This window comes from Mytilus edulis, chromosome 7 (genome assembly GCF_963676685.1).
Source record: "Mytilus edulis chromosome 7, xbMytEdul2.2, whole genome shotgun sequence".
In the NCBI taxonomy this organism is placed as follows: Eukaryota; Metazoa; Mollusca; class Bivalvia; order Mytilida; family Mytilidae; genus Mytilus; species Mytilus edulis.
Window position 1 is genome coordinate 22,004,819 of NC_092350.1, and position 26,992 is coordinate 22,031,810.

Below are 26,992 nucleotides of genomic sequence, written 5' to 3' on the forward strand. Positions count from 1 at the left end.
TAATGACTGCTAAAAATTCAATGATAACTTTTACAATCTGGGCTGGTTCATATCGATGTACAACAACACATCAGATATACTTTATTTAATAAAGGAGTATGTTTGGTAAGACCATATTTTGTTCCAAAATATATATTAGCTCATTTTTGCAAGATTAAAGTGTTTCAAGTTGATGAACAGACATGTAAGAATGTGAAATATACTATTTTTGTCAAGTATTTTTAAATTAAGCATTGACCAAGTATAGTAATGAGGAAGTTTTTATGAGATTTGACCATTTTGCTGGATTTCAAATACATTTCAGGCCAGGACTACTAAAACCAGCAATCTATCATGTTTGAACATCAAAATATTGTTAGTTTCTATATCCCTACACTTCAGAAACAAGCAGTTGTTAATATCTGATGACATGCATGTACCATTATAACTTAATGTTGCTTTACAGCTGATTTCTTAATGCTTGCAAAGTAAAACTTTGGTTGGCTTGCTTGCTTTGTTTGTATAATTGCTTATACAAGCTTTGTAAATAAGATTGACATCTTTCAACAATTTATATAGGGATAGTTTAACCTGTATATATCATATTTGAATTTAATTGGGTGTTATCCTAATGATTGTACAATATACAAACAAAGCAACCAAGCTAAACAAAGTTTTGTTCTACATGCATTAGGAAATTAGCTGTCATAACTAATGATAAGTAAAAATTTCAGAACAACATACTTTAAAAAAAAAGCATTTCAATAACAATGTTAAAAAGTTTCCAAAAATGCTCTTTGACATGTAGGTATTGTAAAAATAGAAGCATGCTTTTATGCTTTTAAAAATTTTGAGGAATACATTTTTATAAGAGAATTCTAGATGGACTCATAACAAAAAAATATTTTGTGACAGATTCAATAAAATTTCATTTGTAATTAAATATTTTTTGACTGTTTCTTTCAATCACATCTGACACACAATGAGGGTTAAATAATTCACACACTTCTGTTTCATAAATAATCTGATGTAATTGAATTGAAAAATGAAGTATGAATGCATCTTAATTAGTGACAAAGATGTGTATGGCACATTTCCCCCTAAAAAGACATAGATATAATGAAAATAAAGCTACAAAGCACAACCGTTCTTAGTGCATCTATCTGCAACCACCTAATACAGGAAATGCACACTTTTACCCCTCTCGTAGACAGGTATCTTAAAAAAAGAGACATAACAAAACATAAAAGCATTGCTTAGCTATCTTTTTCAAACTTAATGTGTTCTGTAAACAAAATTAGTTGGCACTGAAACTGGGTTTTCTAATAAAATTGCATTTAACATCTTGCAATTCATAACTTATTCAAATCCTTGGGTAGTTCCCAATATATTAGTAAACAATTTGAATAAAAGGAAAATAATAAATCATTACAATTAAACTGATAAAATAACAAAATTGATAAATTGAAAACTATTATTTCCAAATCTAAGAATGCTCACCTTATTTTGAAAAACAAAAATAATTTCATTCACCTGATTTGTTTGAAATCAAATCAAATAAGAATTCAATAACAGTAAAAAATATATCCATTTAAATCAACAAATCAAACATTAAATCAAAGTGCTTCATTTTTATATCAATAGTTTTTGAATGTAAAAGTATTTTGTAGTTTAATTCACTGGTGGTTTGGGTAATTTTGATCTCAGAGTAGATATAAGGAGATGTGGTACAACAGCATATTTTATCTATTCTATTTTTGAAAGAGACAAAAATCTGTCATATAGCGGACTTGCATCATTTCAAATCTTTGTTAGTTTAAACAAACTATGAAATCATCTTTCTAACAATAAATAAATTGTACAACTTAATAAGTGATTTGTGCCCATTCTCAACATATCAATAACAATATTGTCTTGGTTTTATATTAAAATAACAGCACAATTATATTTAATCATATAATTTCTGACATACATAATGCACTAGTATTCAATATTCTCTTAATCACTCATAAACATCAGATCATTATCTCTCACAACACTATGATGAATTAATTGCTTTGTACCAATGTTATCTTCAATCTTCTTCATCCTTTTTCTAACATATTCTTTAAGTCATCAAATATCTGTGATAAAATAAAAAAATAAATAAATTCAATGATTGTGTTTTCAAAACAACAAAATGCTTTGTAAAATAAAATTAACACTGTGTCTAAGGACACAAATGCACCGGCTCAAGCTTTGCAATTTTTCAAGGTAAAAAGGGCCATAACTCTAGAACAGTAAAGACTCACAACCCAAATTTGAACTTTGTTTGTGTGTTGTGGTTCTAGGCATTGTTAATGAGTTTGCATAAGTCTTTTATAGCTTACTATGTGGTATGGGTTTTGATAATTGCTGCAGTCTGTATTGTGACCTGTAATTGTTCACCTCTAAATCACTTGGTTTCTGCTGAAGAGTTGTCTCATTTGCAATTATACCACATCTTCTCATTTTTATAATATAAAGCAGGGCTTCCAAAAAAATTTTGAGCCAGCCGGACATTTTATATCTGATTTCGATTTTAATCCCTAAGACTTAAGTACAGAAAATAGTTTACCTGTCACATGAACAGGTAGTTTTCAGCTGTCTAACAACTAATTAGCCTTGATTAAAATTAGAAAGGATTGAAGTAGGGGTTGTTTTGATAGTAATTAATCGTCATGTCCCTTTTATGACTGGAAATGTGTTGCTGTTAAAGGCAAAAGGTTGGGTCAAAAAGATCGTGATTTATGTTAAAATGACCGAAAAAACCTTGAAAACTAAGAAGTATATGACCGTTTCATGCTTTGCCCAGCCGGGCTTTTACAGGACATAAAACAATAGTCCGGAATATATGACCGTTTTGGAAGCCTTGATATAAAGTATGGCATTTGGCAAAGCCAAATGAAGCTTGGTGCCATATATCATAAATGATGACATGCAACAGACAGAAAGACCTAGGTGAACTTGTATACCCAAACGTAGACAGGAAAACTTTTTTGGCTGTATATTTCTAACAATTAGGTACAATTAATTGTTCTGAATTTTTTTATTTTACTGTACATACAATCTCCGAAGCAGAATAAATATTTAGGGAATACTTGTTTTTTATTGATCTACATGAAACGTTTAAAAAAATCATTATTTCAGATTGAAATATTAAAATAATATTTTATCCTAGATCAGTACAGGGTCTTTTTATGAGTTGCTCTTTAAGTTTGATCTTGAACTGGATAATGCCTAGTTAATCACTTTTAGTTTTTCTTTAATAATTATAGGAATGAAAGTCAATGTGTTGTAAAGAATGACAGATTACACTTACCTTAAGCACCCATGTTCTATTATTTAAACATTTATCGAGGATTTCAGAGTTATCTAAATTTGTGTTTCCTTCTCTTACTATATCAACCTATAAAATATTAAATTATCTAACCTTATAGATATTGACAATATATACATTTTCAAAAATAAACATGCTTATATATATATATATATATATTTTCATAAATAAAAAATGCTTATATATATGTTACAGTAAATAGGTGAAATTAGGAATTACATGTAATTACTAAAATTTAGGAATTACATGTAATCCCCGATGCACCTAGTAAATACTAGTAATTCCTGAAATGGCCTAGTTATTACCAGTAATTACTAATTTTAAAATGAATTTTTACACCTATTTACTAAACTGTTAAAACAATGTTGTAATATGGTCAGCTGATCAAAAGTTAGGGTAATACTAACTATAGAAGATCAGTGAGCAGCCTTAAAAAGTGATTAGCCTAAACTGTATCTTTTTTTATAGGAGCATTAGCTACGAGATATATAAAAAAAAGATTTTTTTTTTTGTTAAATCATTAATGAAAATGATATAGTGAAATTATAATTCACTTCTAGCAGTCAATCTGGATCTATTTTACAAAAAATAAGCTGAGAAACCTGCTTGATGAGATCTGTTGTGCACTTACAAGTGAATAAATGGACCTCATTGAATACTTATCCACATGTACATGACCTTCAATTCAACCCCTAGCTGCAGATAGGTTACCGATGGATTCAGATTTAAAATTGTACGGGTTTCATGGAACCCAGTATATCGCCTACATTTGCTGTTAATCACAGGCTCAACAAAAATGGAAAAAAAATATTAAATTTTCCTCCATATACTATCTTTTGTCTAGGACTGTAAGAAGCTTTTGTCCAAATTTGGTTAAAATCTAGGATGGTTTATGAAATCTAATAAATGTTTTAGAAAAAAAACGAAGTCAATTTATGAGGAATATACGAAAAAGATTTTTTTTTCCCATCTTTACTTCGGATATTATCTCATGATCATAAACAAGCTTCTGTCCAAGTTTCGTAGAAATCCAGGATATTTTGAGAAAGTTATTAAAATTTTAAAAACTTTAACCACAGTGTGAATGTAATGTTAACACAGAAAAACTTGATTTTATTTTTACAAAATTTACTTCTTGAAAATTATCTTATTATCATAAGCAAGCTTCTGTTCAAGTTTGGGAGAAATCTAGGATAATTTAAGAAAGTTATCAAAATTTGAAGAACTTTAAGGGGGTAGGCCTTGGTAACACCAAACTTTTCCTCTCGTTTAATTTTTCTTATACATTGTATTTACTTCATTGAAAAGGTAGGGGTCCATGCATCATCTGCCAAAGTTTTACGGAAATTCACCGTTTCATTTTATGTTTAGGGTATATTGAATATGACCAGTTTGGTGTACCCTACAAAACGGTCGAAAACACTAGTATGTAAAAATCATTGAGTGTTTTTGTACAGAGTATACACTTTTAATGTTATATTCCTTAATCCTGTTAATCCTTAATTAAAAAAGCTCTAAAATACCTACCCTTTACGTTCTTATTTTGTATCTTGAATTATATCTTTAGTTTTAAAACAAAACTATCAAGTTAGTAAATAGCTGTAAAAATTACAAAAAAAAATCAGTGAATACCAGTAATCACTGAAACAACTAGTAAATACATGTTATTACTAAATTGGCTAGTAATTACAGGTATTTACTGAAATGTTTAGTAATTACGTGTAATTCCTAATTTCACCTATTTACTGTAACATATATATTTTTAAAATACATGTTTCATAATCCATATAACTCATTAAACAAGAGGCTCTCAAGAGCCTGAATCACTCACCCGTATTTTTTGCTTAAAATGTTTCCACAATTGTAATTTTGCTTTTCGATATATATTATTGAGTGTCTTAAAAATTCCATTTAAATGTTCTTTGTATCTGTCATATTTTCTTCAAAAGTGTAATAATGCATTTTACCCCCTTTGTTCCATACAAAATTTATACTAGATATTCTGAAACTCATTCAGCCCAAGTTTTGCTGAAATTGATTCAGCAGTTTTAAAGCAAGCAAACTAGATGAACAAATTCTGAAAAATTGTCTTTAAAGGGCAGCAACTCCTTAAGGCACGTCAATTGACAATTTTGGTCATATTAACTTTTTTGTAGATCTTACTTTGCTGAACATTTTTGCTGTTTACAGTTTATATTTACACTAAGAAAATTCAAGATAAGCAAATACTGCAAAATTTCCTTAAAATTACCAATTTAGTGGCAGCAACCCAACAATGGGTTATCAGATTCATCTGAAAAATTTCAGGGCTGATAGAACTTTACCTAATGAACAATTTTACATCACATCAGATTTGCTCTAAATGATTTAGTGTTTGAGATATTAGCCAAAAACTGTATTTTACCCCATTGTTCTATTTTAGTCATGGCTGCCATGTTTTTTGACGAAACAGAAAATAAAAAAACTTTATTCTAGATACCCTAATGATCATTCAGCTAAATTTTGGTAGGAATTGGTTCAGTAGTTTCAGAGGAGAAGATGTTTGAAATAGTTTGAATCAGATCGACGTTGATGGACAACGACAGACGCCAAGTGATGGCAAAAGCTCACAGTTCCTTCAGAACGGTGAACTAAAAAAGGTGATTGGCACTGATTTTCAAATTTGTCCCAAGACATTGCTGACATTATATTTGATATAAATTTGATAGACATCTGGCAAGAATTGCAAACATGCAATGGCTAACAATACAGTTGTTATTTGGATCTTGTTTTTCAGAACGCAAAACTTGTTCAAAGAGCCTCTACTTGAAGTTGAAAATAAAGCCTAGCCCATGTTGCTTCTATATTTACCATCTCTCATCAAGATATTTTTCTTTAAAACAATACAATATATACAAGAAGTACTTGAAATATCCTACCTTTGCTAAGCACCTTTTATACAGGTTATACTTGAAATGATGAAGACTATGGTAGGCACCTATGTAATGTGATGCTGATTTTCCTAACAGGTATTCCTACAAAAAATAATATACTTAATACTTATTTTTGAATTATTTTTTATTTCTGAACAATTGGTTTATTTATACAATTATAAAAGGTATGTTCCCTATTGGAATTTTGAAACCAAGGACTTATTTTTGAACTGAACATCAGTAGCTGCTAGGACTCTCAGATAGCTAATTTGTATCATAAGTTGTTTTTGTCAGTTAGTTATTTTTTATTTTTTAGTTACTTGATATCTCTCTGATGAGCGAATATCCTTTCAACTGATTTCTATAGGTTGTTCTTCAGCTGTGCTGTTACACCACTGTCAGTCTTGTCAGCTAAGTTGGGCACAGGCAAAAAATGTTTAGCCCCTAGGGTATTGCACATAGTTGAAGGTAAATCAGTGAGTTATAGTTGCTAGCATCTATGATATTTGGGTCTCTAGTGGATAGTTGTCTCAAGGGTAATCATACCACATCTCCTTATTTTACATGATCATCAATGCTTTATAAAACTAACTATTGTATGCCACAATCTTTTTTACTTTTTGAATGAATAACTTACTCAAAAGAAAACAAGTGAGAGATAGTCTCACAGAACTAGTTTAAAATTGCATTATGCTTCTATGCATGTAAATAACCTTGTCATTCTCTTGAAATAATGTTGTCCTCAAGGACTGGATGTTTTGTTGTCTTAGCTAAAATAATCTAACTTGCATAAACCCACCATGATTCAACCCTATTTCTAGCTAATGCTCATTATATACAGTGTGACTATTTATGTTCTGGCTTTTTAATGCGTTGCTGTCTCAAGACATGACATGACACCCAATAAAATATATAATATATGTAAGTTTTTGTATGTTACTTAAAATGTGAATGATGGTGTATATAATTTTATCCATTTTCTTACCACACTGCCTTGGTGTGATGTATTATAAAATGTGAATGATGTATATAATTTTATCAGTTTTCTTACCACACTGCGTTGGTGTGATGTATTACAAAATGTGAATGGTGTATATAATTTTATCAGTTTTCTTACCTCACTGCCTGGGTGTGATGTATTATGAAATGTGAATGATGGTGTATATAATTTTATCAGTTTTCTTACCACACTGCGTTGGTGTGATGTATTATAAAATGTGAATGATGGTGTATATAACTTTATCAGTTTTCTTACCACACTGCCTTGGTGTGATGTATTATGAAATGTGAATGATGATGTATATAATTTTATCAGTTTTCTTACCACACTGCGTTGGTGTGATGTATTATAAAATGTGAATGATGGTGTATATAACTTTATCAGTTTTCTTACCACACTGCCTTGGTGTGATGTATTATGAAATGTAAATGATGATGTATATAATTTTATCAGTTTTCTTACCACACTGCCTTGGTGTGATGTATTATAAAATGTAAATGATGGTGTATATAATTTTATTAGTTTTCTTACCACACTGCCTTGGTGTGATGTATTATAAAATGTGAATGATGGTGTATATAATTTTATCAGTTTTCTTACCACACTGCCTTGATGAGATGTATTATCTGGAATTTCTTTCAAAGTTGTTCTATCATAGGGTTGACCAAACAAGTGCACAGACTTTATGGCATTCTGTGTGGCATTCTCTGTAGCCTGCAATATACAAATTGACATTCCATTAATATAAAGGCAAAAACAAATACTGTAGCAGGATTTAGTTGAATTTTTGTGATTTCTAGAACTAGAACTGTGAGTGAGATTTTATTTTTTAGTTTAACTTTTCCTATCTCTTGATCTTCCTTTAAAAATACTTTCTAAAAACAAACATTTGGTATGATTACTACATGAAATTCATCTTGATAGATCTCAATTGATAAAATCTACAGTACATTACATTTTTATAAATGATTTGCTACAACAATCTGGTATTTCTAGATAAAAATTCTGTTGACTAGTCATTTTTAATAGAAAATTACTTCTAATCAGGTATATGTAGTTTTATACAAGTTAATCGAGAATTGAACTTAATATTGAGTATATCTTCTGCCCTGTTCCTGTACCCATGTGACTATCTTTAATGCTAAAGATTTCTGACAAAGAATATTGTTCATGAATTTCAAATGGGAAAGTGTATATTTTCACACATTGATTTTTAGTATTTTTTTGTGTACAGTGTTATAATTCCTATAAAAGATGTAGTTTTGGGGTTATAATATTTTACCTGACACAGCTAACACAGAGTTGAGGTTATAATATTTTATTCGACACAGAGTTTTTTATTATATTTTACCTGACACAGAGTTTTGAGGTTAAAATATTTTACCTGACACAGAGTTTTGAGGTTATAATATTTTACCTGACGCAGAGTTTTGAGGTTATAATATTTTACCTGACACAGAGTTTTGAGGTTATAATATTTTACGTGACAGACAGTTTTTAGTTTGTAATATTTTACCTGACACAGAGTTTTGAGGTTATAACATTTTACCTGACACAGAGTTTTAGAGTTATTATATTTTACCTGACACAGAGTTTTGAGGTTATAATATTTTATCTGACACAGTTTACCTGACATAGAGTTTTGAGGTTATAATATTTTACCTGACACAGAGTTTTGAGGTGAGGTTTGTCAACTTCTCTGATGTGAGGTCTCTTCTCAGCAGTTTTCTGAAAAAAAATGTTATTTATTAGCTGTATTTTTCCATAACTGATCAGTATTCACTATGGATTCTTTTTTTTTCTTTTTGTGGGGGTGTTCATGGTCTAATATTGAAAATAAAAACCTATTTTGTTATTGTTGAAGATCGTTTGTTGACCTTAAGATAAAAAATAAGTTTTTGTGTAGTTAGTTTGCTGTCTCAGTGACGTTTACCTGCAATCATCCATAATTGATTCAATGCAACATCGCAACATCACTCGTACTTATAGATTATAGTTGGTCATCTCAACGAGAATAATTTTCTCTTTTGAGCCTGTACAGCGAAAGTGAGAAAAGCAATTGAGTTGAGATGACCAATGATAATCTGTGTAACACTATGTTGCCTATGATCATTTTTCATATTACTCGACAGTGAGGAGAAAGTAAATTATCCGTCAGTTAGATGAAAGAATCAAAGAGCAGAATGCTCTGAGGGATACGATTGCCATATAGTTTTCATTGACACATGTATAGCAGTTCTGCCAACTTTTCATTAAGCAAATTCGTGAGATTTGGTCAAAATAGAAAAGATCAAAGAGGAAAAAATTGATCCAAGGATACTGCTGCAAAAAAAGCATGAACATGCGTGAGTCTCACACATTTTTGGCAGCCCTGGCCTTGATAGTCCAAATAATTATGACGTCTTGAAAGGCTATTATATTTTTTTTTCTTTGACGCCTTACTTCGACGTCGTAGAAAAGGGGTCCCTCCTAGAATTAACGGCACCCATAGAAAAAGTCAAATCGACTTAAAGAAAAAAAATATAATAGCCATCCAAGACGTCATAATTATTTGCAGTGTTCTCCCCAGACCGTTTTAGCGTCGCGGTACCGCGACGCTATATTTTTTCACCGTGATGCTATAATAATTCCCGCGACGCTATAATTATTCCCGGGACGCTATAATTATTTTGAAGATGCTATTTTACTTGTCCTCAATTTTGAACTTTCATCTATTATCGATTATGATCATAAAAATTATATCACCTTTAATTGTAATCCCTTTAAGTCGGACACTAAAGGCAATTAAGAGATTAAATAGCTAGGTGTTAATTGCCCTCAGGGTGATAACTGTTTGGATGCGAATATCCCAAGCTGACACTTGTGACATGACTAATACCACGTGTCTGCAATAACCAATTTCGACATGGAAAAATGCAATCACAAAACAATTAGAAACCTACGTTTTGTATTACGATACTTCAAAGATTGAAACGATTTTTTTTTTTTTTTAAAAAGGTCGTTTTTTTTGTGAAACTCTCCAAAAATTACTTTCTTTCTCTTCCGGTAATACGAGAGCGAGAATTTTGGTTTAGAGCTAAAATAAGTTTAATACTTCTTTAAAAAGTTATCATAATTGGCTTAAGTTTATGTTTAATCCATTCAATGCATTAAAAGCGTCTTATTCATTCACAATCTCTTGTCAACAATGTTTATTCTCGGACTCATTTTTCGTAAATTTTTCTACGGCTGCCATTGCACATTTTTGTGTAAACTACGGATCAGAACCGGACCAGATATGACAAAAATCCGCATTTTCACGATAATGACAACAGATGGACAGTAGACAGAAAAAATATACCAAGAGAGAAAACTACGCTTTAACAGACTATTTGTTAGATAACTTTGTTAAAAATACATATCATTTTAATGTAAAAATAAGAAACAACTGGAACTAATTCATTAAGTGCCATGAAACAATGAATTTCATAAACATGATAAAAAAAAAATTAAATTGATTTTTTTTTTTGCTACTTTATCTTTACTTGATATACTATAAAAAATAGTTAATTTTGTGTACTAGATATTTAGTTTTGTATATATACAGGTTGATCTATAATGAACCATTCATTCATTTGACTTATTGTTGGGTAACTGAAACCACATATTTATTTTTATTTGGCACAAGAGGAAAAAAATAATTCTGTAACTATAAATGAATAAAGAAAACATAAACTGAACCAACTGTTTTTGTGGTTATAGTTTAATTGTATTCTCAGTTATGAATTGAACAATATAAACTAAAACATATGAAGGAAATAGAGCATCAACGCGACGCGACAAACGAAATTAAAAAAATAGTTATTTTTATTTACGCAAAATGTGATGCTATCCAAAATTTCTGGGGAGAACACTGTATTTGGACTATGGCCTTGAAGGCATAAAACTTTGCTCAGTGCTTGGAGCACAAAAATCATGCTCGAAACAAGAAATCAAGCAATTTCATTGGTTAATTTTTGAGTATGAGTACTAAAAAACTGACTCGAAAGTTTTATGGCCGCAAAGCCTGGTACTGCTGGATAGTATTATTTTCAAAACTAATTCAACTGCACATGTAAAAGTAATATAAATCTGAATAGTCAATCAACTTTAAAAATAGCTAATCCCAGATACAAGTGTACGAGCAATGTACTTATTGTGTTTTATTTGTGTGCTATCAATTCCAATTTTACTTTCCACAGCAGTCACTGAGAGAGAGAGAGAAGGTATTTCACTTCATAGTTCGAGATTACTCTGATGTCCGACGGCTGATTTGCCAGACAAGCTGGGACCGTGGGGGACTTTTATGCTAGTATACTTAAATTACAAACTTAAATAGTCCCAGTCCCATATATTATATCAAGTATTATTGGATGCCGAATTGAATTTTAAATAGGTGCCGATTTGACTAGATGCCGATTTAACCAGGTGCCGATTTGACTTTTTCTATGGGTGCCGATTTGACTTGTACCCAGTAATCTCGGGACTATTCACTTCGTATATTATCACCGTTAATTCTAGGAGGAACCCCATTTCCCAGTCCCATATATTATATCAAATATTATTGGATGCCGAATTGACTTTTAAATAGGTGCCGATTTGACTTTTTCTATGGGTGCCGATTTGACTTTTACCCAGTAATCTCGGACTATTCACTTCGTATCTTATCACCGTTAATTCTAGGAGGAACCCCATTTCTAACTCTTTAATTATTAATTTCCTTTGGGTCAGTGGGCATGAATCCTTCCGTACACACTCCTTTAGATCTGTTTAAATTGAGATCGTTCTTAATATAATACGACGTTTATCGACATCTAATGAGTTAATTTTTTCTTGACGATTTTGACGGGAAATACTTCTGAAAGGGAGACAACTCGAAACGATAATATGGAAGACTCCATTTCGGCTAAAGGGGTGTTATAGGTAAAACTTCATTGATTTTAATTAAAATGATGCATATGATTTTAAATTATGCAACAACAATATTAAACCCTCAATAGCAGGCAGACATAGAAAGAATCCAATGAGTTTCAAATTAATTAATAAGCAGGGAATCCAGAACAACCACTCAATCTGATACCCCTTGAAATCAAGAAAACTATACGCATGCGCATTAATACATAAACAAACCCGTGACTTGCAATTTGGAACAAGAACGTTTATTTAATTTATGATATGATGAATGAGTCTCAATTTCTTTATGAGAGTACAGTATCAGTTTCATAACGGTAAAATATAGAAAACTCCACTTCAGTTCTTATGACAGAAATAGAATTATCGGAATTCAAAGAACTCTCGCATTTATCAAAACTGGGGAATTCCCTCTGACGTGTTTCTAAATTTATAAAAACACTAAATATAAATACTGCTTAATTTTGATTTTCCGTGTTGTTAAAAACACGCATATAAGTCAAGGGAAAAATCAAACATGAAGATTATGAGAAGAACATTACAGGAAAGTTGTTTATGTTCAATCCTTTTGCTTGTTTTACCTTTTAAAGCAAGACAATCATAAGAATCTGAGATGTTGCTGAATGTTTAGAATAAAACGGTTGACGTGAGGGAATGAGCCCTGAGTCAACGGTAAAAGTCTACAGATTGCTTAAAAGCAATCGTATCCCAAAAATTTCGTAAAATAGCGATAATAAAATTTTCTTGTCATATCTGATTATCATATACAATCCTTCTTCCGATATAGACTTCACTGTTGTATAGAAAGTACTATTATTCTCTGAACATATACAGTCAAGATATGCAAATCAACTTTGTACACAAAGAAAAAAGGGATGACTACCAGGTGAATTAAAGAAATAAATTAAGGTTATCTATTAAGTTAGTACATGTATCCCACTTATTAAATTTGGCCTTTATCTAATACCAACCTTAAAATCTGTCATCCATCTTACTTTACTGTTAATTTCTAGCAGCTTTTTAGATATGATTTGATCAATCTTTTTCAATGGTTTCAAATAGAAATCATCTGAAAAGAAAGGTACATATGTGTACTGCAGTTAAAGACATCTATACCATACTGTACATTAAAACAAAACTTGTACATAAGGGAATAATTTATCAAAATTGCTCTATACATGTTTCTGAAGTTTGCAGGTGACAGTGTACTGGAAAAGCATCTACTCCACTTGTCCCATATTAAGTGTTTAATGCAGAATGTAAAATAAAGTAAAATAGTTACTACATTTACATTTACTGTGTTTTTGGGGAACTAGAAAGGTAAGTCAATAAAAAGTTTTTGAAGCCTGAGAGAATTATATTGTAGAGTTCTATGAGGAATTTGTTGACACAAGAAACCAAGGTTCCACAAATCTAATCTATAATCTTCCTTCAAGCCATAAATATTGGTACCTATGAATATTATTGGATTCTTAATATCTTGTTATCAAATGTGAATCAATCAAAACCTTCTATTTGAATTTATTAGCATAAACTGTCCCTTCTAAAAGCAAGCATACAGTTAAATTTACTGTACATCAAAAATTACATTTCTGTATGCTTTTCATACAAAATTAAAAAAATAAATGGATTTTAATTATTTTACAAATAAACTTACCACCACTTTCATGTATTGCTTCCAGAAATGTTGGCTCCATCGCCTGACTTAGGAATACTTGCATAAAGACATTAAACATGTCCGCTAAAGGATCCTTCTCGTACTCTGTTTCTTTACTGAAAATATCTAATATAGATGAGCAATAAACACATCAACAAGGTGATCATAATCCTTATAGCTAACTTCAAATATTTCATTATTGAACAATATAATATAAGGAATTATAACTTAGTTGGTTGGCAAAGTATTACCCGCCTGGGAATGTCTCGGTGGCAATACTCCCACAAATGGTTAATACTGGGCAATATGATTTTTTAAGCTCATTTTAACACAAAATAGTTAACACTTGGTGTAGTTTCATAGTATTATAGCTAAATATATACTTTTTGAGTCGTTTCTAGAAGAATGAAAAATTTAATTTCATTCTGTTCTTCATTAATTCTATGTAAGCAGAATACAAGATTTACACATTTAAGAATACCTTGTTAATTACCAAGCATTGTTTCCATAATCCAAACTTTGATAAAAATACATTTTTTTAAGTGAATTGTTATTTAGAATTGTTATACATTCATATTGCTAAATAAACACCATAAGGGGTCATGCCATTAATATTTATAGAATTGAAAGGGCTGATTATTGTTACATAAACAAATCTGTGTTCTAATCTGAATTACTATTAATAAGTGACAGTACATATACATTATTTAAATGTAATTTTTCTTACATGTAATTGTTAATTTTTAATAGGAGTTATAATTATTTGAAAAACATGATTTTTTGCTTTATATTTACAGTTTGATGAATCTAGACAAATTAAAACAAGTTATAAATATCTTAAATGTATAACATCTATAAAATTTAGACCAGTATTTTATATTTACCCAGTATTACCCACTAAAACCCAGTAAAACCCGGGTTTTCCCAGTATTTCCCACTGGGCTGGGCAATACTCATAAAACCCTGTATAACTAACAAGTTAAGTTTGAATACCGTTTAATCTGTGATTTGAAGACTTTGGAATTTTACTAACAGATGGAAAGTTGAAGTCTATTGGTTACACTTTTGTCATTAGAATCCATGGAAGGGATTTTTTAAACCAAATGTTTACAAGATATTTGTTGACAAGATTACATCATAAAAAACATTTAAATATAAAATTCCTAAACTCAATATTAAAATGCCCATAACTTTTAAGGGGAGTTAAGAAGGTATTTGATTTACATTTACGTTTCATAATTAGTTTATCTTTTCAACAATGTAGGCATTTCAAAACTGTAGATCAGAAATTGATTTCTGGTGAATCATGCAAACCAGTTATGTATGGACTTCTAAATCCTAAATATTTACTTGAAAGCTTTTCTTTTTGAAATAATCATAAAATAGTATTTTAAATACCCTGAATCTAGTTTTGGTTTAGGCCTATCTTCATCTAAGACCTGTACAATATACTGACTATCTTTAATCGTGGCACGAGTATGAGGGATCTGTTTAGTTCTCACAGATACATAGTTCTTCTCCATATTTGGTAGCCAGCTGGAATACTGAAATCATATTCAATAATATTTTGAATAGCAAAAACAAAAGATCTTTCACTAGTTTTACAGAGCTGTGTGAAATAAACAAGATTAATGGATTTTTTTACTTTTTGATACAGACTTATTCAGCAAAAATATCAAGCTATCCTTCTATCAATAATTTATAAATTAACACAGATGGATATGAAATGTGATGTTGGTGCATTGTTAAGTGACATCATTGCCTAATATTGTAGAGTATCAAATCCTGTCCTCAACTAAAGAAATATTGTGCAGTAGGATCAAAGGGAAAATGTTACCAGATGCTCCGCAGGGCGCAGCTTTATACGACCTCTGAGTTGGAACCCTGAACAGTTGGGGCAAGTATGGACACAACATTCAAGCTTGATACAGCTCTGAATTTGGATTGTGATTAAATAGTTGACACAACATAGGTTTCAGACACAGAATGAATGTGGTCTAAGAACTTAAACTTAAAGACTTAAAAATTTTAAATTGGACATTTACCTATAATGGTCCAATATCCAAAATCTAAATACATGGTTAGATTCAGCATATCAAAGAACCTCAAGAATTCAATTTTTGATGAAATCAAATAAAGTTCAATTTTGGACCCTTTAGACCTCAATGTGGACCAATTTCATAACTGGGCCTATATTCAAATACATGGTTAGATTCAGCATATATCAAAGAACCCCATATATTCAATTTTTGTTGAAATCAAACAAAGTTTAATTTTGGACCCCGATTTGGACCAACTTGAAAACTGGGCCTATAATCAAAAATCTAAATACATGTTTAGATTCAGCATATCAAAGAAGCCCAAGAATTCTATTTTTGTTGATATCAAACAAAGTTTAATTTTGACCAAGATTTGGACCAACTTGAAAACTAGCCCCATAAGCAAAAATCTTAATACATGTTTAGATTCAGCATATCAAAGAAGCCCAAGAATTCAATTTTTGTTGAAATCAAATAAAGTTTAATTTTGGACCCTGATTTGGACAAATAAAACCACTAAATCGGTTTTATCAGTACTGTATTTCTTTATTAGACAGACATAGGCAACCAGGATTACAAAAAGATGTATGGTTCATGGTTAATCTTTATTCAGTAAAGAAGAAATTCAAGCATCTGTTGTCCTTAATTTGCTCAAACAAGCTATAAAGTATACTTACTGTTGATAATGATCGATGTAAGATTTCTCCTTTCTCAACATATAATTCATATTTTCTCATCATTTTACCAGCTTCAATTTTCCAGATAGGAAATCCTTCAAAATTGTTGAGATCTTTTTTATTAATGACAAATGCACCCATCTGAAAGATATAACATATTTGACAATTTTAAAACCCCTTAACACTAGTGTTAAATTCAGAAAGCAATCATGTGACTAAATAATTGTCAGGACATACTATGATATCTAACATAACAGATGTTTTTTGATCTGTAAATTGAACATGTTCAAAAAAAAATTAAAAAATTACAAATTGGACCAACCAGTGAAGTTCAACTTCAACAGATATCATCCATGCAAAAAAATGTTGAACAGTGTTTAACACTATAACAGGAAAGAAGCAGAGAGTAAATGATTAATAGTAAGTTGTAGATCTATAAAAAAAAAATAAACATGCCCTAAATATGACACTTCAATGAAAATAGATTATCTATGGTATTACAAGTCTGACAGTCAACACTTTGTTTGTGAGTTCACAATCAAGACAAAAAGTAATATCATATCATTTTATCTGGGAAATGCACTTGCTTAAAGTACTGAATACATAAATCTTTGGATTTTCTTGTAGAGACAACTTTGTCACAAATACTTTCAAGTGGAGATACTCAAACTGTATATTGCTGCTAAGCAACACAATTCAAGACAATTATGAACTTTTTTTTTTCTATCTGGATACAATAAATATAAATAGTAATACCACAAGTGCTTGTGATGCTGTTGCATTATCCTGGTCTGTATCTTCTGATGATGACTCAATTTCTGGGCTGGGAACTCTGGGATATGCAACACTTTCCACCCTTGATGATTTAGCAGGAATAGATTTTGCTGCTTTCGATGGCCGTTTGAGTTTCCTACAAGTGAATTTTAAGTTTCATTTCATATATATTGAACTTCAGTTATTATATATCCAATATATGCCTCATTTTATCTTCGGTTATTAGATAATCAAAAATCAATTATTGGAAATATTCAGTGATTTATAACTGATTTTTCATCGTTTGTATTTTATTTGCATGTATTTCTTACGATTAGAAAATAAAAAATAAAATTTGATTTGTATTCTTTCTCTATTCTATTCCGTAAAAATTGTTATTTGAAAGGCAATAACTTCTATAAAGAACTGTTTGACAATTCAGGTTAAAAGTTGACTATATACCTATTTGTCAAATTTGTCTTGCTGATTGTTTGTGCTATTTAATTTTCTTTCATGGTAAAGTTATCTAGATAAAAAGCAACTATTATTACAGAAAAAAGTAAAATTCATCATCTAAGGGCAATAACTCTGGAGATCCTTTAAGAGTTGCTCTAATAAATTTTTCTCACAACTGACTGTAGGTTGATTTTTACACTTAATAAATTCTGCAACAGTGAAATTTTCTATATCTGTAGAAGTTTCCAAGATAAAAGACAAAACATGCTTTTGACTAGATGATCTAATTCTAGGAAGGACAATGAACAAAAGATGGCAATAGCTTAAAAACAATTTCAAATATTTACATTTTGATTTTTGTATTTCTTGAACGACCTTTTCTCCGTGAACTGCCTAAGTCTCCATCAAATGCAGGCTCTTTTTTTTCCTGTAAATAAAAGAAAAATATACAGATCCTGTTAATAAAAGGACTGTTTTGCTGGCATTTCTAAATTAACAAAATAAATCAACAAGTTAAAAGAGTTTTCATTCTCATTAAAGAGAAGTTCGTAAAAAGTGTAAAGAATATTTTTAAAATGCAATATTTTCAAAATATTCAGTAGCTTTCAAATGAATTAAAGGCTACATGAGGTAAAACACATTGATTCAATAAGGAAGTAAACCAACAATACAAAAAGATGCTTAGAGCTAATTTCCTAATGCTTGCACTGAACCATGAAAATGAGGTCAAGGTCACATGACATCTGCCCGCTAGACATGTACACCTTACAATCATTCCATACAACAAATATAGTAGACCTATTGCATATAGTATGAAAAAAACAGACCAAAACACAAAAATTTAACTATAACCACTGAACCATGAAAATGAGATCAAGGTCAGATGACACCTGCCAGTTGGACATGTACACCTTACAGTCCTTCCATACACCGAATATACTAGCCCTATTGCTTATAGTATCTGAGATATGGACTTGACCACCAAAACTTAACCTTGTTCACTGATCCATGAAATGAGGTCGAGGTCAAGTGAAAACTGTCTGACAGACATGAGGACCTTGCAAGGTACGCACATTTCAAATATAGTTATCCTATTACTTATAATAAGAGAGAATTCAACATTACAAAAAATCTGAACTTTTTTTTCAAGTGGTCACTGAACCATGAAAATGAGGTCAAGGTCATTGGACATGTGACTGACGGAAACTTCGTAACATGAGGCATCTATATACAAAGTATGAAGCATCCAGGTCTTCCACCTTCTAAAATATAAAGCTTTTAAGAAGTTAGCTAACGCCGTAGCCGCCGGATCACTATCCCTATGTCGAGCTTTCTGCAACAAAAGTTGCAGGCTCGACAAAAACAAAGCCAGCAAGACAGCCAAAGTTTTACTCTACAAGCATTAGGAAATTAGCTGTAATGACTTCGGGAGGCTTAATACATCCTGTATTCCACAATACATAGATTGTTGACTTACATCTGCCACTGGTGTCCATGCTGGGTCTGAGTCAGAATCATAGGTCTCAGGAACTTTGTCTCCTTCATTCTCACTTTCACTGTCTTTATATTTTTCTGCACAAGAAAATTCATTACTTCATACTATGAAAAAAACTTCTCATAATTTTTTCAGCATTCAAAATTCTGCGGGAATTTACAATGGACATTTGTTTAAGATTGTGTCTATATGTACCATTTACAATTTTCTGAGTAAAATGTACTCAGAAATACAGTTACTGATTTTTTTTGTAGGAAACTGAAACAACTTCAGCTTGCTTCCTGACAGTAAAAGCCATCATATTCATCATAGTTTGGTAAAATATTGTTTACTGTTGGTTTGCTTGAGGGTTTTTGTTGTTTATTATAAAATTTGTGGGTTTTTCTTAATTGATTTTTAATCGTGTGATCTCAAAGTCTCTTCTGTTAACCTGCTGATTGGGATTGTCTTAAGTTATATCTGAAAGGTTTTGCCATTTATTTTTAATTTGGTGTTGAAAGCCGATCTTTGATAGTCTCCTAAATTTATTCACAACCTTTCTAGACTTTTTACGGGCAATAAAAAGCATGACATTCTTTATATGCCCATATCCATTTTTGAAGGTTGTTTGTCTAGATTGGTTTTTTTTTTATGTATTTGTTTTGCTGTCTGTTTGACCCCTAATCTTCTCTAATTGTTTTTAATTATACTTACTCTGTTGAGCTAATACTTTAGCTTTTCTTGTAGAAGTTCTTCTAGCTGGTACTACAGGGGAAGGAGTTCTCTCCCTTTCTTCTTCTTCTTGTGAGGAGCCAACCTGATATTCTTCCCCTGAAGACCGTCCATGTTCATCATCACTTTCTCTGTAACTCCTGGAACGTTTATGTTTGACTATTGACTGTCCAGATGTCTTTGACCTCTTCTGTTTTGGAGGAGTTTTTTGTAACTTAATTCTCATTTTTAGACTAGGATGGTCCTTATCACCAGTGTCAATATTTTTTACGGTACCAGTTAAGCCAGTACTTGCTTCATCATCATCATCTGACATTTTTGTTTTAGAACTAGATGTATCTCCATTTGATAGAGAATTAGTATCAGATTTATTTTCATTGTCTGGTTTAGGTGTGCTAGCAGCACTATCACTACTCTTTTCCACTGAAGTTTGACGTGGACGTTTTGGTTCAGGGATATATTTAGGAAGTTGTGGTTTTTTGGTTACAGCAGTATTTACACTAGATAATGTCTCAGGTTTCTTACCTTGAATGAAACTTAAAAATGAGTCCATAAATGCATTATTTTTATTACTTTTAGCAGGTGGTTGTTTTTCAACAGGTTTTTGAGGCTGAGGCGGTTCAACTTTAGCTTGACCCTGAAGTTGAATTTTTGGTAATTGCGTTTGTTCATTGGTTATTTTCTCAATAACAGGTGGTTTTTTTAAATGTTGAAATTCATCATCTTCTTCTACTGGGTTTAATACAGCAGTTGGTGGCAAAGCCGGTTCGGCTATAAACGGTTTATTTTGTGAATAATCTTCTGTAAATCCTTCAAAGAGTCTCCCATGTGGATTTGGCGGCTCTACATGTGGATGATCACTAATAAGACTTGATAATGCTGCTTCATCCACAGTAGAGGAAGGATTACTTTGTGGATTTGCACAATAATTTTGTTGAGTCAAATTTTGACCATATGAATTAAATGTGTCTAAATTACAAAGGTTACCATTTCCTGAATATACTCCTTGGTCCATTTCTAATGCATCAAATTCACTTGAATTTAACTGAGCCACAAAAGAAGATTGATTTGGAGCATCCTCATAGGAATACTGATTATTATCTATAATCCTATTTTGTCCTTGTGGATTTTGCATTGGAACATTTCCATCACTGAATCCATGTGGATTGTTTGCAGACATGAAATTATTTCTCGACGAAGCCATCACTTGGGGGTTAAAGTTTTCATTATGAACAGGAGAATTATTATATGAATCATTATTTATATTTCTCTGCCCTAAATTTCCCATCATGGTCCCACTTGCAGCAAAATCATAACTTCCATGTGCCTGTGAATGTTTAGAGGGACTTTGGGAATATCCAGCACCCATCATATTTTGGGAATGAGATATTAGCTGACCCTGAGACATATCTGGAAGTTTTGAACTTGTAATTTGTGAGCTCTGCATACTGAAAGGAACTAGGTTTTGGTTATTGCTTCCATAATTCTGACCATAAATATTACCTGACATTAATGATTGACTTTGTTTATACAGATTTTCTTGACCTCCTGTATGTGAGAAAGCCTTTAATTGTTGTTCTTGCTGAATATAAGAGTCAACTAATTTCTTCTCGTTGGCAGATTTTGTTTCTTCTATAATAATTTCTTTCTTTTTCCGACCTCGTCCCTTTTTTGGTTTTGTTGTAGAATCAGCTACAGCTTGAATTGTCACTGGGCCTCGATTAGAATTAATAAAAGAATCAGAATTCTCCTCAGAGACAGATATTCTTTGTGAGTTGTAAATATTTTGTTGATGATTGGTAGAAACTATTCTTTGCTGAGATTGCTCAGTACCTAAACTTTGTTGGTGAAGTGAACCTGGAAAAGACAAAGGTTCTGATGGATTTCTGTAGGCGTTTCCTGTTGAAAAATATTGATTGAAATTGTCTCCCCTGTGTTCAGGTAAAGACACAATAGGTCTCACTTGTTCAAATTGTGAACCATGTTTTACATTATCTATATAAGGCTGTGAAGTAGGTAGAGAATAATTATAATTCCCTTCTGATGATCTTAACAACTGTTCCCTCCTAGAATTTGAAATGTCACTCTGTTCCTGTTGTAGATGTTGTGAATTTCTTTCAAAATTATCAAATCTTTCAGAAAACTGAGGATTAAATGCAGATGAAAGTGTAGAATTTATAAGGGTGTTCTGAGTTCGACTCTCTTGGATAGAATTATGATGCAGGGTAGAAACTCCACAATGTGCTGGTGGTGGCAAAAAGCGTTGACCAAGGGGAGACAAATCAGTTGGTAAACTTCCAATTAAGTTATGTGAAGTCTGAGGTAAATTAGGCTGTCTCCAACTATGATTTCTCTCCTGTGTAAATGATGGTTTTGGAGGTGATAAATCTAGCCCAAAATTAACAGGCTCTCTTTGTCGAACTCCCTCAAATTCAAGAGGGGATAATGCTGTTGGTTTAAATGGTCCTGTAAATCCTGTGGATGGACCAGAAAGACCTGGTACCGGTCTAGTCCCCGCTAAATGAGGATGAGGTGATAAGGCTTCAACTGAAAGACATAAAATAATAATGAATGTACTATTCAGGTTGAATAAAAATGTTCAAGATGATTTAAAATAAATAGTGAATGTGTCAATAAGACACTCTGCTAGTATATCATATTAAGTTATAAAGGGACATAAATGAAGTAAAAGTGATACTACCCAAATTTGTACTTGATCTTAGTTTTGTGGTAATAAGTATTGTGTAAAAGTTTCATACAATTTGGTTGAGGCAAACTTAAGTAAAAGAATGGAAATGAACAATTCAGTTATTTTTTTTCATTTGTAAAGGGACATCAACAGTGAAAGTAACAATACTAAAATTCATTTATGATATGTGTTTTGTGGTAATAAGCACTGTTTATCACATATTTTGTACTGATATGTACGTTTTTGCATGGCCAATAATAGCCGGAAGTCAAGGTTGGTTATCAGCCCTCGGGGCCGATATCGATATCAGCCCTCGAAATCCATATCAAGCCCCCGAGTTTAACTTCCGGTAAACTGTCAATCAAAGACTATTTGTAAACAAGTTGAACACAATGAAAAGAAATTTAGAAAGTTACGAATCTGCTGTAGAAGAAAAAAGTAGAAATCAACAGTGAAAATCACAAAAGTTCCCGTAAAATTTTGACGTCATAAAGAATTTATAAAATATATGACGCCACACTGGAATGAGTAGCGATATAGGATTCTTCTTAAGCATTTTTAACATTTGTAATGTAACATTTTAAAGTCGTTTAATATTTGCAATTCTTAGAATTAATATATTTATTGTTAATCATTTCTGAAACTTTTCACAAAACGTTGTTTACCTACTGTGATACGAACTTTTTTACACTCACAGTGATACATTTTTTATTTTATTTTCGTTAAATATCTTTTTGATTTTTGATGAAATATCAAACATAATTTGGTGTAAGCTATTTGTTTTCTCTTGCTTAAAAATATGTGATAAATAGATTATTACATGTCATTTTTCATATGGTCCCTGGTATCAGCCCACGACCCATATCAAGCCCTCGGGCTAAAGCCCTCTGGCTTGATATGGGAGTCTAGGGCTGATATCAGGGCAATATGAAAATTGCCATGTAATAATATAATATCATTTTCATAACATTTGGTTGAGGCAAACTAAAGTTAAAGAACAACTTAAAATTTCAGCAATTGTAAAGGGGCATTACTCTAAAACAGTTATAGTGAAACCACCAAAATTCAGTTTTGGTAATGAGAATTGTATATGAGTTTCATAACATTTGGTTAAGGCAAACCAAAACAGGAGAACGGAAACCAACTATGGGACATACAGATGGACAAGGGTGAAACTTAATGCCCACTTTCCTATGGAGGGGGCATTAAAACCAGAGCACCTTCTGGGATTTTCAGCTGTAATTACATTGTACCCAGATGGCTTTAAAGATCTACTGGAAATTGAAAAATATGCATTTAAAATTGTGAATCAATCTTTTAGCCATACACAATTATAAGAGATAAATAAATGTTGTAGATAATTTAGTCTAAGAAAACAATCTTTATTCAGAGAAAATTGTTATTGGCATTGATCAAGCTTCCTCAAGAATATGCAAACACTCTTACATGTATATCTTTACTTTTCTTTCTTTATGTAACTTGTTATTGTAATTTACACATGGTATTATTTCATCTGATTTTTATTTTGTTTTATGTGTCACATCACTGTCTTACGTACCTGTTTGTTCGGTAGATATGTATGGATCTAATGAGGGAAATCCTTGTACTAGAGAGGTATATTTACCTGTTTGTTCAGTAGATATGTATGGATCTAATGAGGGAAATCCTTGTACTAGAGAGGTATATTTACCTGTTTGTTCGGTAGATATGTATGGATCTAATGAGGGAAATCCTTGTACTAGAGAGGTATATTTACCTGTTTGTTCAGTAGATATGTATGGATCTAATGAGGGAAATCCTTGTACTAGAGAGTTATATTTACCTGTTTGTTCAGTAGATATGTATGGATCTAATGAGGGAAATCCTTGTACTAGAGAGTTATATGCTTGATTTCTCCATTGGTTTGGATCCATAACAGGTCTACCGTACACCAATCATGTCTGCAATATCACAACTACAAAGAAATTTACTCCATTTATCAAATAATCATCAAATTCTTACATTATGTTTAGAGTTTCATGAAGCCAATTATATCTTCTCCATGGGTAAATCTAGGGATGAAACTCGACATGTCTTTTTTTATTTGACAACTGAACATGTGCCTTATTTTTATTCTATCTTTGAAAACTTCCCATTAAATTTGAAATATACTTTTCTTGATAGCCTTACTAGCTTTATTTTGGTAGCATGGCTCACACTAAAGGGGGGAGTTGACTTTTTGTATTGTCACTTTTCCATTGACTGCCGGTCCACATTCATTTGTCATCACTAGTTTATTTTTATAATAAATTTTCTAAAAAGTGATGACAAAAATTAGCACACAATTCCATAGATCTTAGAGAATTGAGTATTCAATATTTAGGTAGGCATTCAAATTAAATGCATATTCAGAAAAGAATATAATAAACCTGCTATGTAAAAGACCGACTTGCTAAGCCTGATTTTTAATATGCTAGTTCACAATTAAACAGTCACAGTCTGCAGGAGACTTGTCACCTTACTGAGACATGTTACTCCCTTCACCATTGTAGGAAAGTCAGTATTCTCCTGTAAAACGACTTCCATTCATAAATATTTGTAGTCAAGTATTGAAAAGTTACCATGTGTTGACATCATGTTCATTGGTTGTTTTAAAATTTATATTGAATTCAGCATTTTTATAAGGAAAGCTACACGTACACTTTCATATTTGTATTGCGATCTTTTTCCTCAACCATAATGCATGTCAACACTGAAAACAAGTGTCCAAGAAAAATATTTATCTATTTAATGATGATCTAAAGAATTACACCATCTGATAAGGCAAATCAATAATGGGGTAATTTGGTGTCATATAGATTTTCATCTCAGGCCAAAAAAAAATTATATATGTCTGTTAACTGTTACCTGACCAACCCTACTTTTGAGCGCCAACCCTTAGTCATTTTATTTCCATCGTAAAGTGAAAAATAAACTGAACTTGTGTCAAAAGTGAAGTTAGTGCTGCCAATAATACAAATCAACAAAATGATCAACTAGATTACCAAAATGATCAACTAGATTACCAAAATTATCAGGATTTAATTATCATACATTTCATGATAGAGAATGAAATTAACACACTGCAGGATAAAAATTGAAGGAACAGCATTCGATTGAGACGCTGTGGGAACAATGAAAATATTTTAAGAGGGCTGTGGTTCATCATATCGAACAGGGGAGAACACTGCTGTCCTTAATGACACAAGTCACACAACAAAGCCAAGGTTCCAGTAAAATTTTGACATATTAAAAAATATGTTAAGCCCCAATGGAAAAGTGATTGGTATTTGACGTCAATAGTTCAAGAGGTGCATATTCTTAGTTCAAGCTGTGAAGCAGTGAAGATTTCCAAATATCAATAAGGTGTATGTATCCATGGTGGGTCTCATTGAGGTCTAAGCGTGATGCGTGATTGCCGATTTTTTGTAAGCGTGACACGTGAAAGTCAAATTATTGGGCAGTGAAAACGGGAAATGAAGTCTAGCGGGACACGGGAAATTACAAAAAAATGATAATTGCTTACATATATAGTGTAAGCGGGATACCGGAATCTGACAAAACAGTAAGCGGGATCTGGGATCAGAACCCCCCAATGTCAATGAGACCCCTCCATGTATGTTCCTCAAATGTTTTCATGTCATATGTGGTCATTTGTGACAGGTTTACTTCTATATTTTACTGTAAATTTGATCAGATCAATATAAGCATGTTTTGGTAAATAATAATCAAGAAAATAAATGAAATAATTAAATATACATCTGCTGCAGCCTACAGCAGTGTACAAAATCATGAAAAACTGACAGCAAAATTGTGAGGGTGCACTAACTTGCGTTGAAGGTATTTATCATGCAGCAAACATGCACGAGAAAATGTTCTCTACCTTATAGTTTTTAAGGGTGGTAGTTTATTCAGACTGGTTTGAAGTTTAATGCACTCAAGACTTATTTTGAATATAAAAGTGTGTATTTGTTTTCTTGCGCCATGTTCAGCCTCTCAAATTACCCAAAGTCCCATACCGGAAGTCAGTTTTTCATTGGTTGAGTAGAAGAATGCAGCGCACCGACTTGGAAGGCTTGATTTTTATAGAAAACCCATTCTCACAACAAATGTCACTCCATATTCAATAAGCTTATCGCCAAGTAGAACCCTTTGACATAGCAAGCTCTGAAAGCGAAAGTAGATGTCAAGAAATTGATTATCAAATTTTAAATGACATGCGGACCGGAAGTCGCAAATTTTGCATATAGTGAAGACAAGCTTGATTGAAATTTCAAATCCCACTGATATTTTCACCAAAATGGAAGGTAAACTAACTT

General features: G+C 31.7%; 2 protein-coding genes across 5 annotated transcripts in view; one reads left to right on the plus strand and one right to left on the minus strand.

Moving 5' to 3' along the window:
- Positions 1-1,507: 1,507 nt before the first annotated feature.
- LOC139481079 (myb-like protein AA) lies at positions 1,508-26,700 on the minus strand. Of its 3 annotated transcripts, none has more exons than XM_071264156.1 (15): positions 26,557-26,700; positions 24,478-24,609; positions 19,949-22,513; positions 19,238-19,332; positions 18,108-18,187; positions 17,308-17,461; positions 16,552-16,692; positions 15,234-15,379; positions 13,836-13,951; positions 13,150-13,247; positions 8,912-8,977; positions 7,850-7,963; positions 6,256-6,351; positions 3,320-3,406; positions 1,508-2,102 (listed from the first exon to the last, which is right to left on the minus strand). In XM_071264156.1, the coding sequence occupies exons 2-15, from the start codon at positions 24,566-24,568 to the stop codon at positions 2,064-2,066; spliced, it is 3,888 nt and encodes a 1,295-aa protein (XP_071120257.1). In that variant the 5' UTR covers positions 24,569-24,609; positions 26,557-26,700; the 3' UTR covers positions 1,508-2,063. The 3 variants fall into 3 exon arrangements, with proteins under 3 accessions (XP_071120257.1, XP_071120258.1, XP_071120259.1); XM_071264157.1 differs by having other exon boundaries at positions 26,503-26,688; XM_071264158.1 differs by having other exon boundaries at positions 24,478-24,651; positions 26,499-26,688.
- The window catches only part of LOC139481078 (uncharacterized), a 57,103-nt gene continuing 56,794 nt past the window's right edge, over positions 26,684-26,992 (plus strand). For both annotated transcript variants that reach the window (XM_071264153.1, XM_071264154.1), the window contains exon 1: positions 26,684-26,980. In XM_071264153.1, coding sequence (XP_071120254.1) covers positions 26,974-26,980 — 7 coding nt within the window. In that variant the 5' untranslated portion in view covers positions 26,684-26,973. The remainder of the gene's footprint in view (positions 26,981-26,992) is intronic.

Coding starts and splice junctions, on each gene's coding strand:
- LOC139481079 (XM_071264156.1), bottom strand. CDS start 24,568: ATGGATCCAAACCAATGGAGAAATCAAGCATATAACTCTCTAGTACAA. Junction 18,188..19,237: donor CATGGACACCAGTGGCAGAT/GTAAGTCAACAA, acceptor TTTTATTTACAG/GAAAAAAAAGAGCCTGCATT. Junction 2,103..3,319: donor ATAGAACATGGGTGCTTAAG/GTAAGTGTAATC, acceptor ATTTTATCACAG/ATATTTGATGACTTAAAGAA.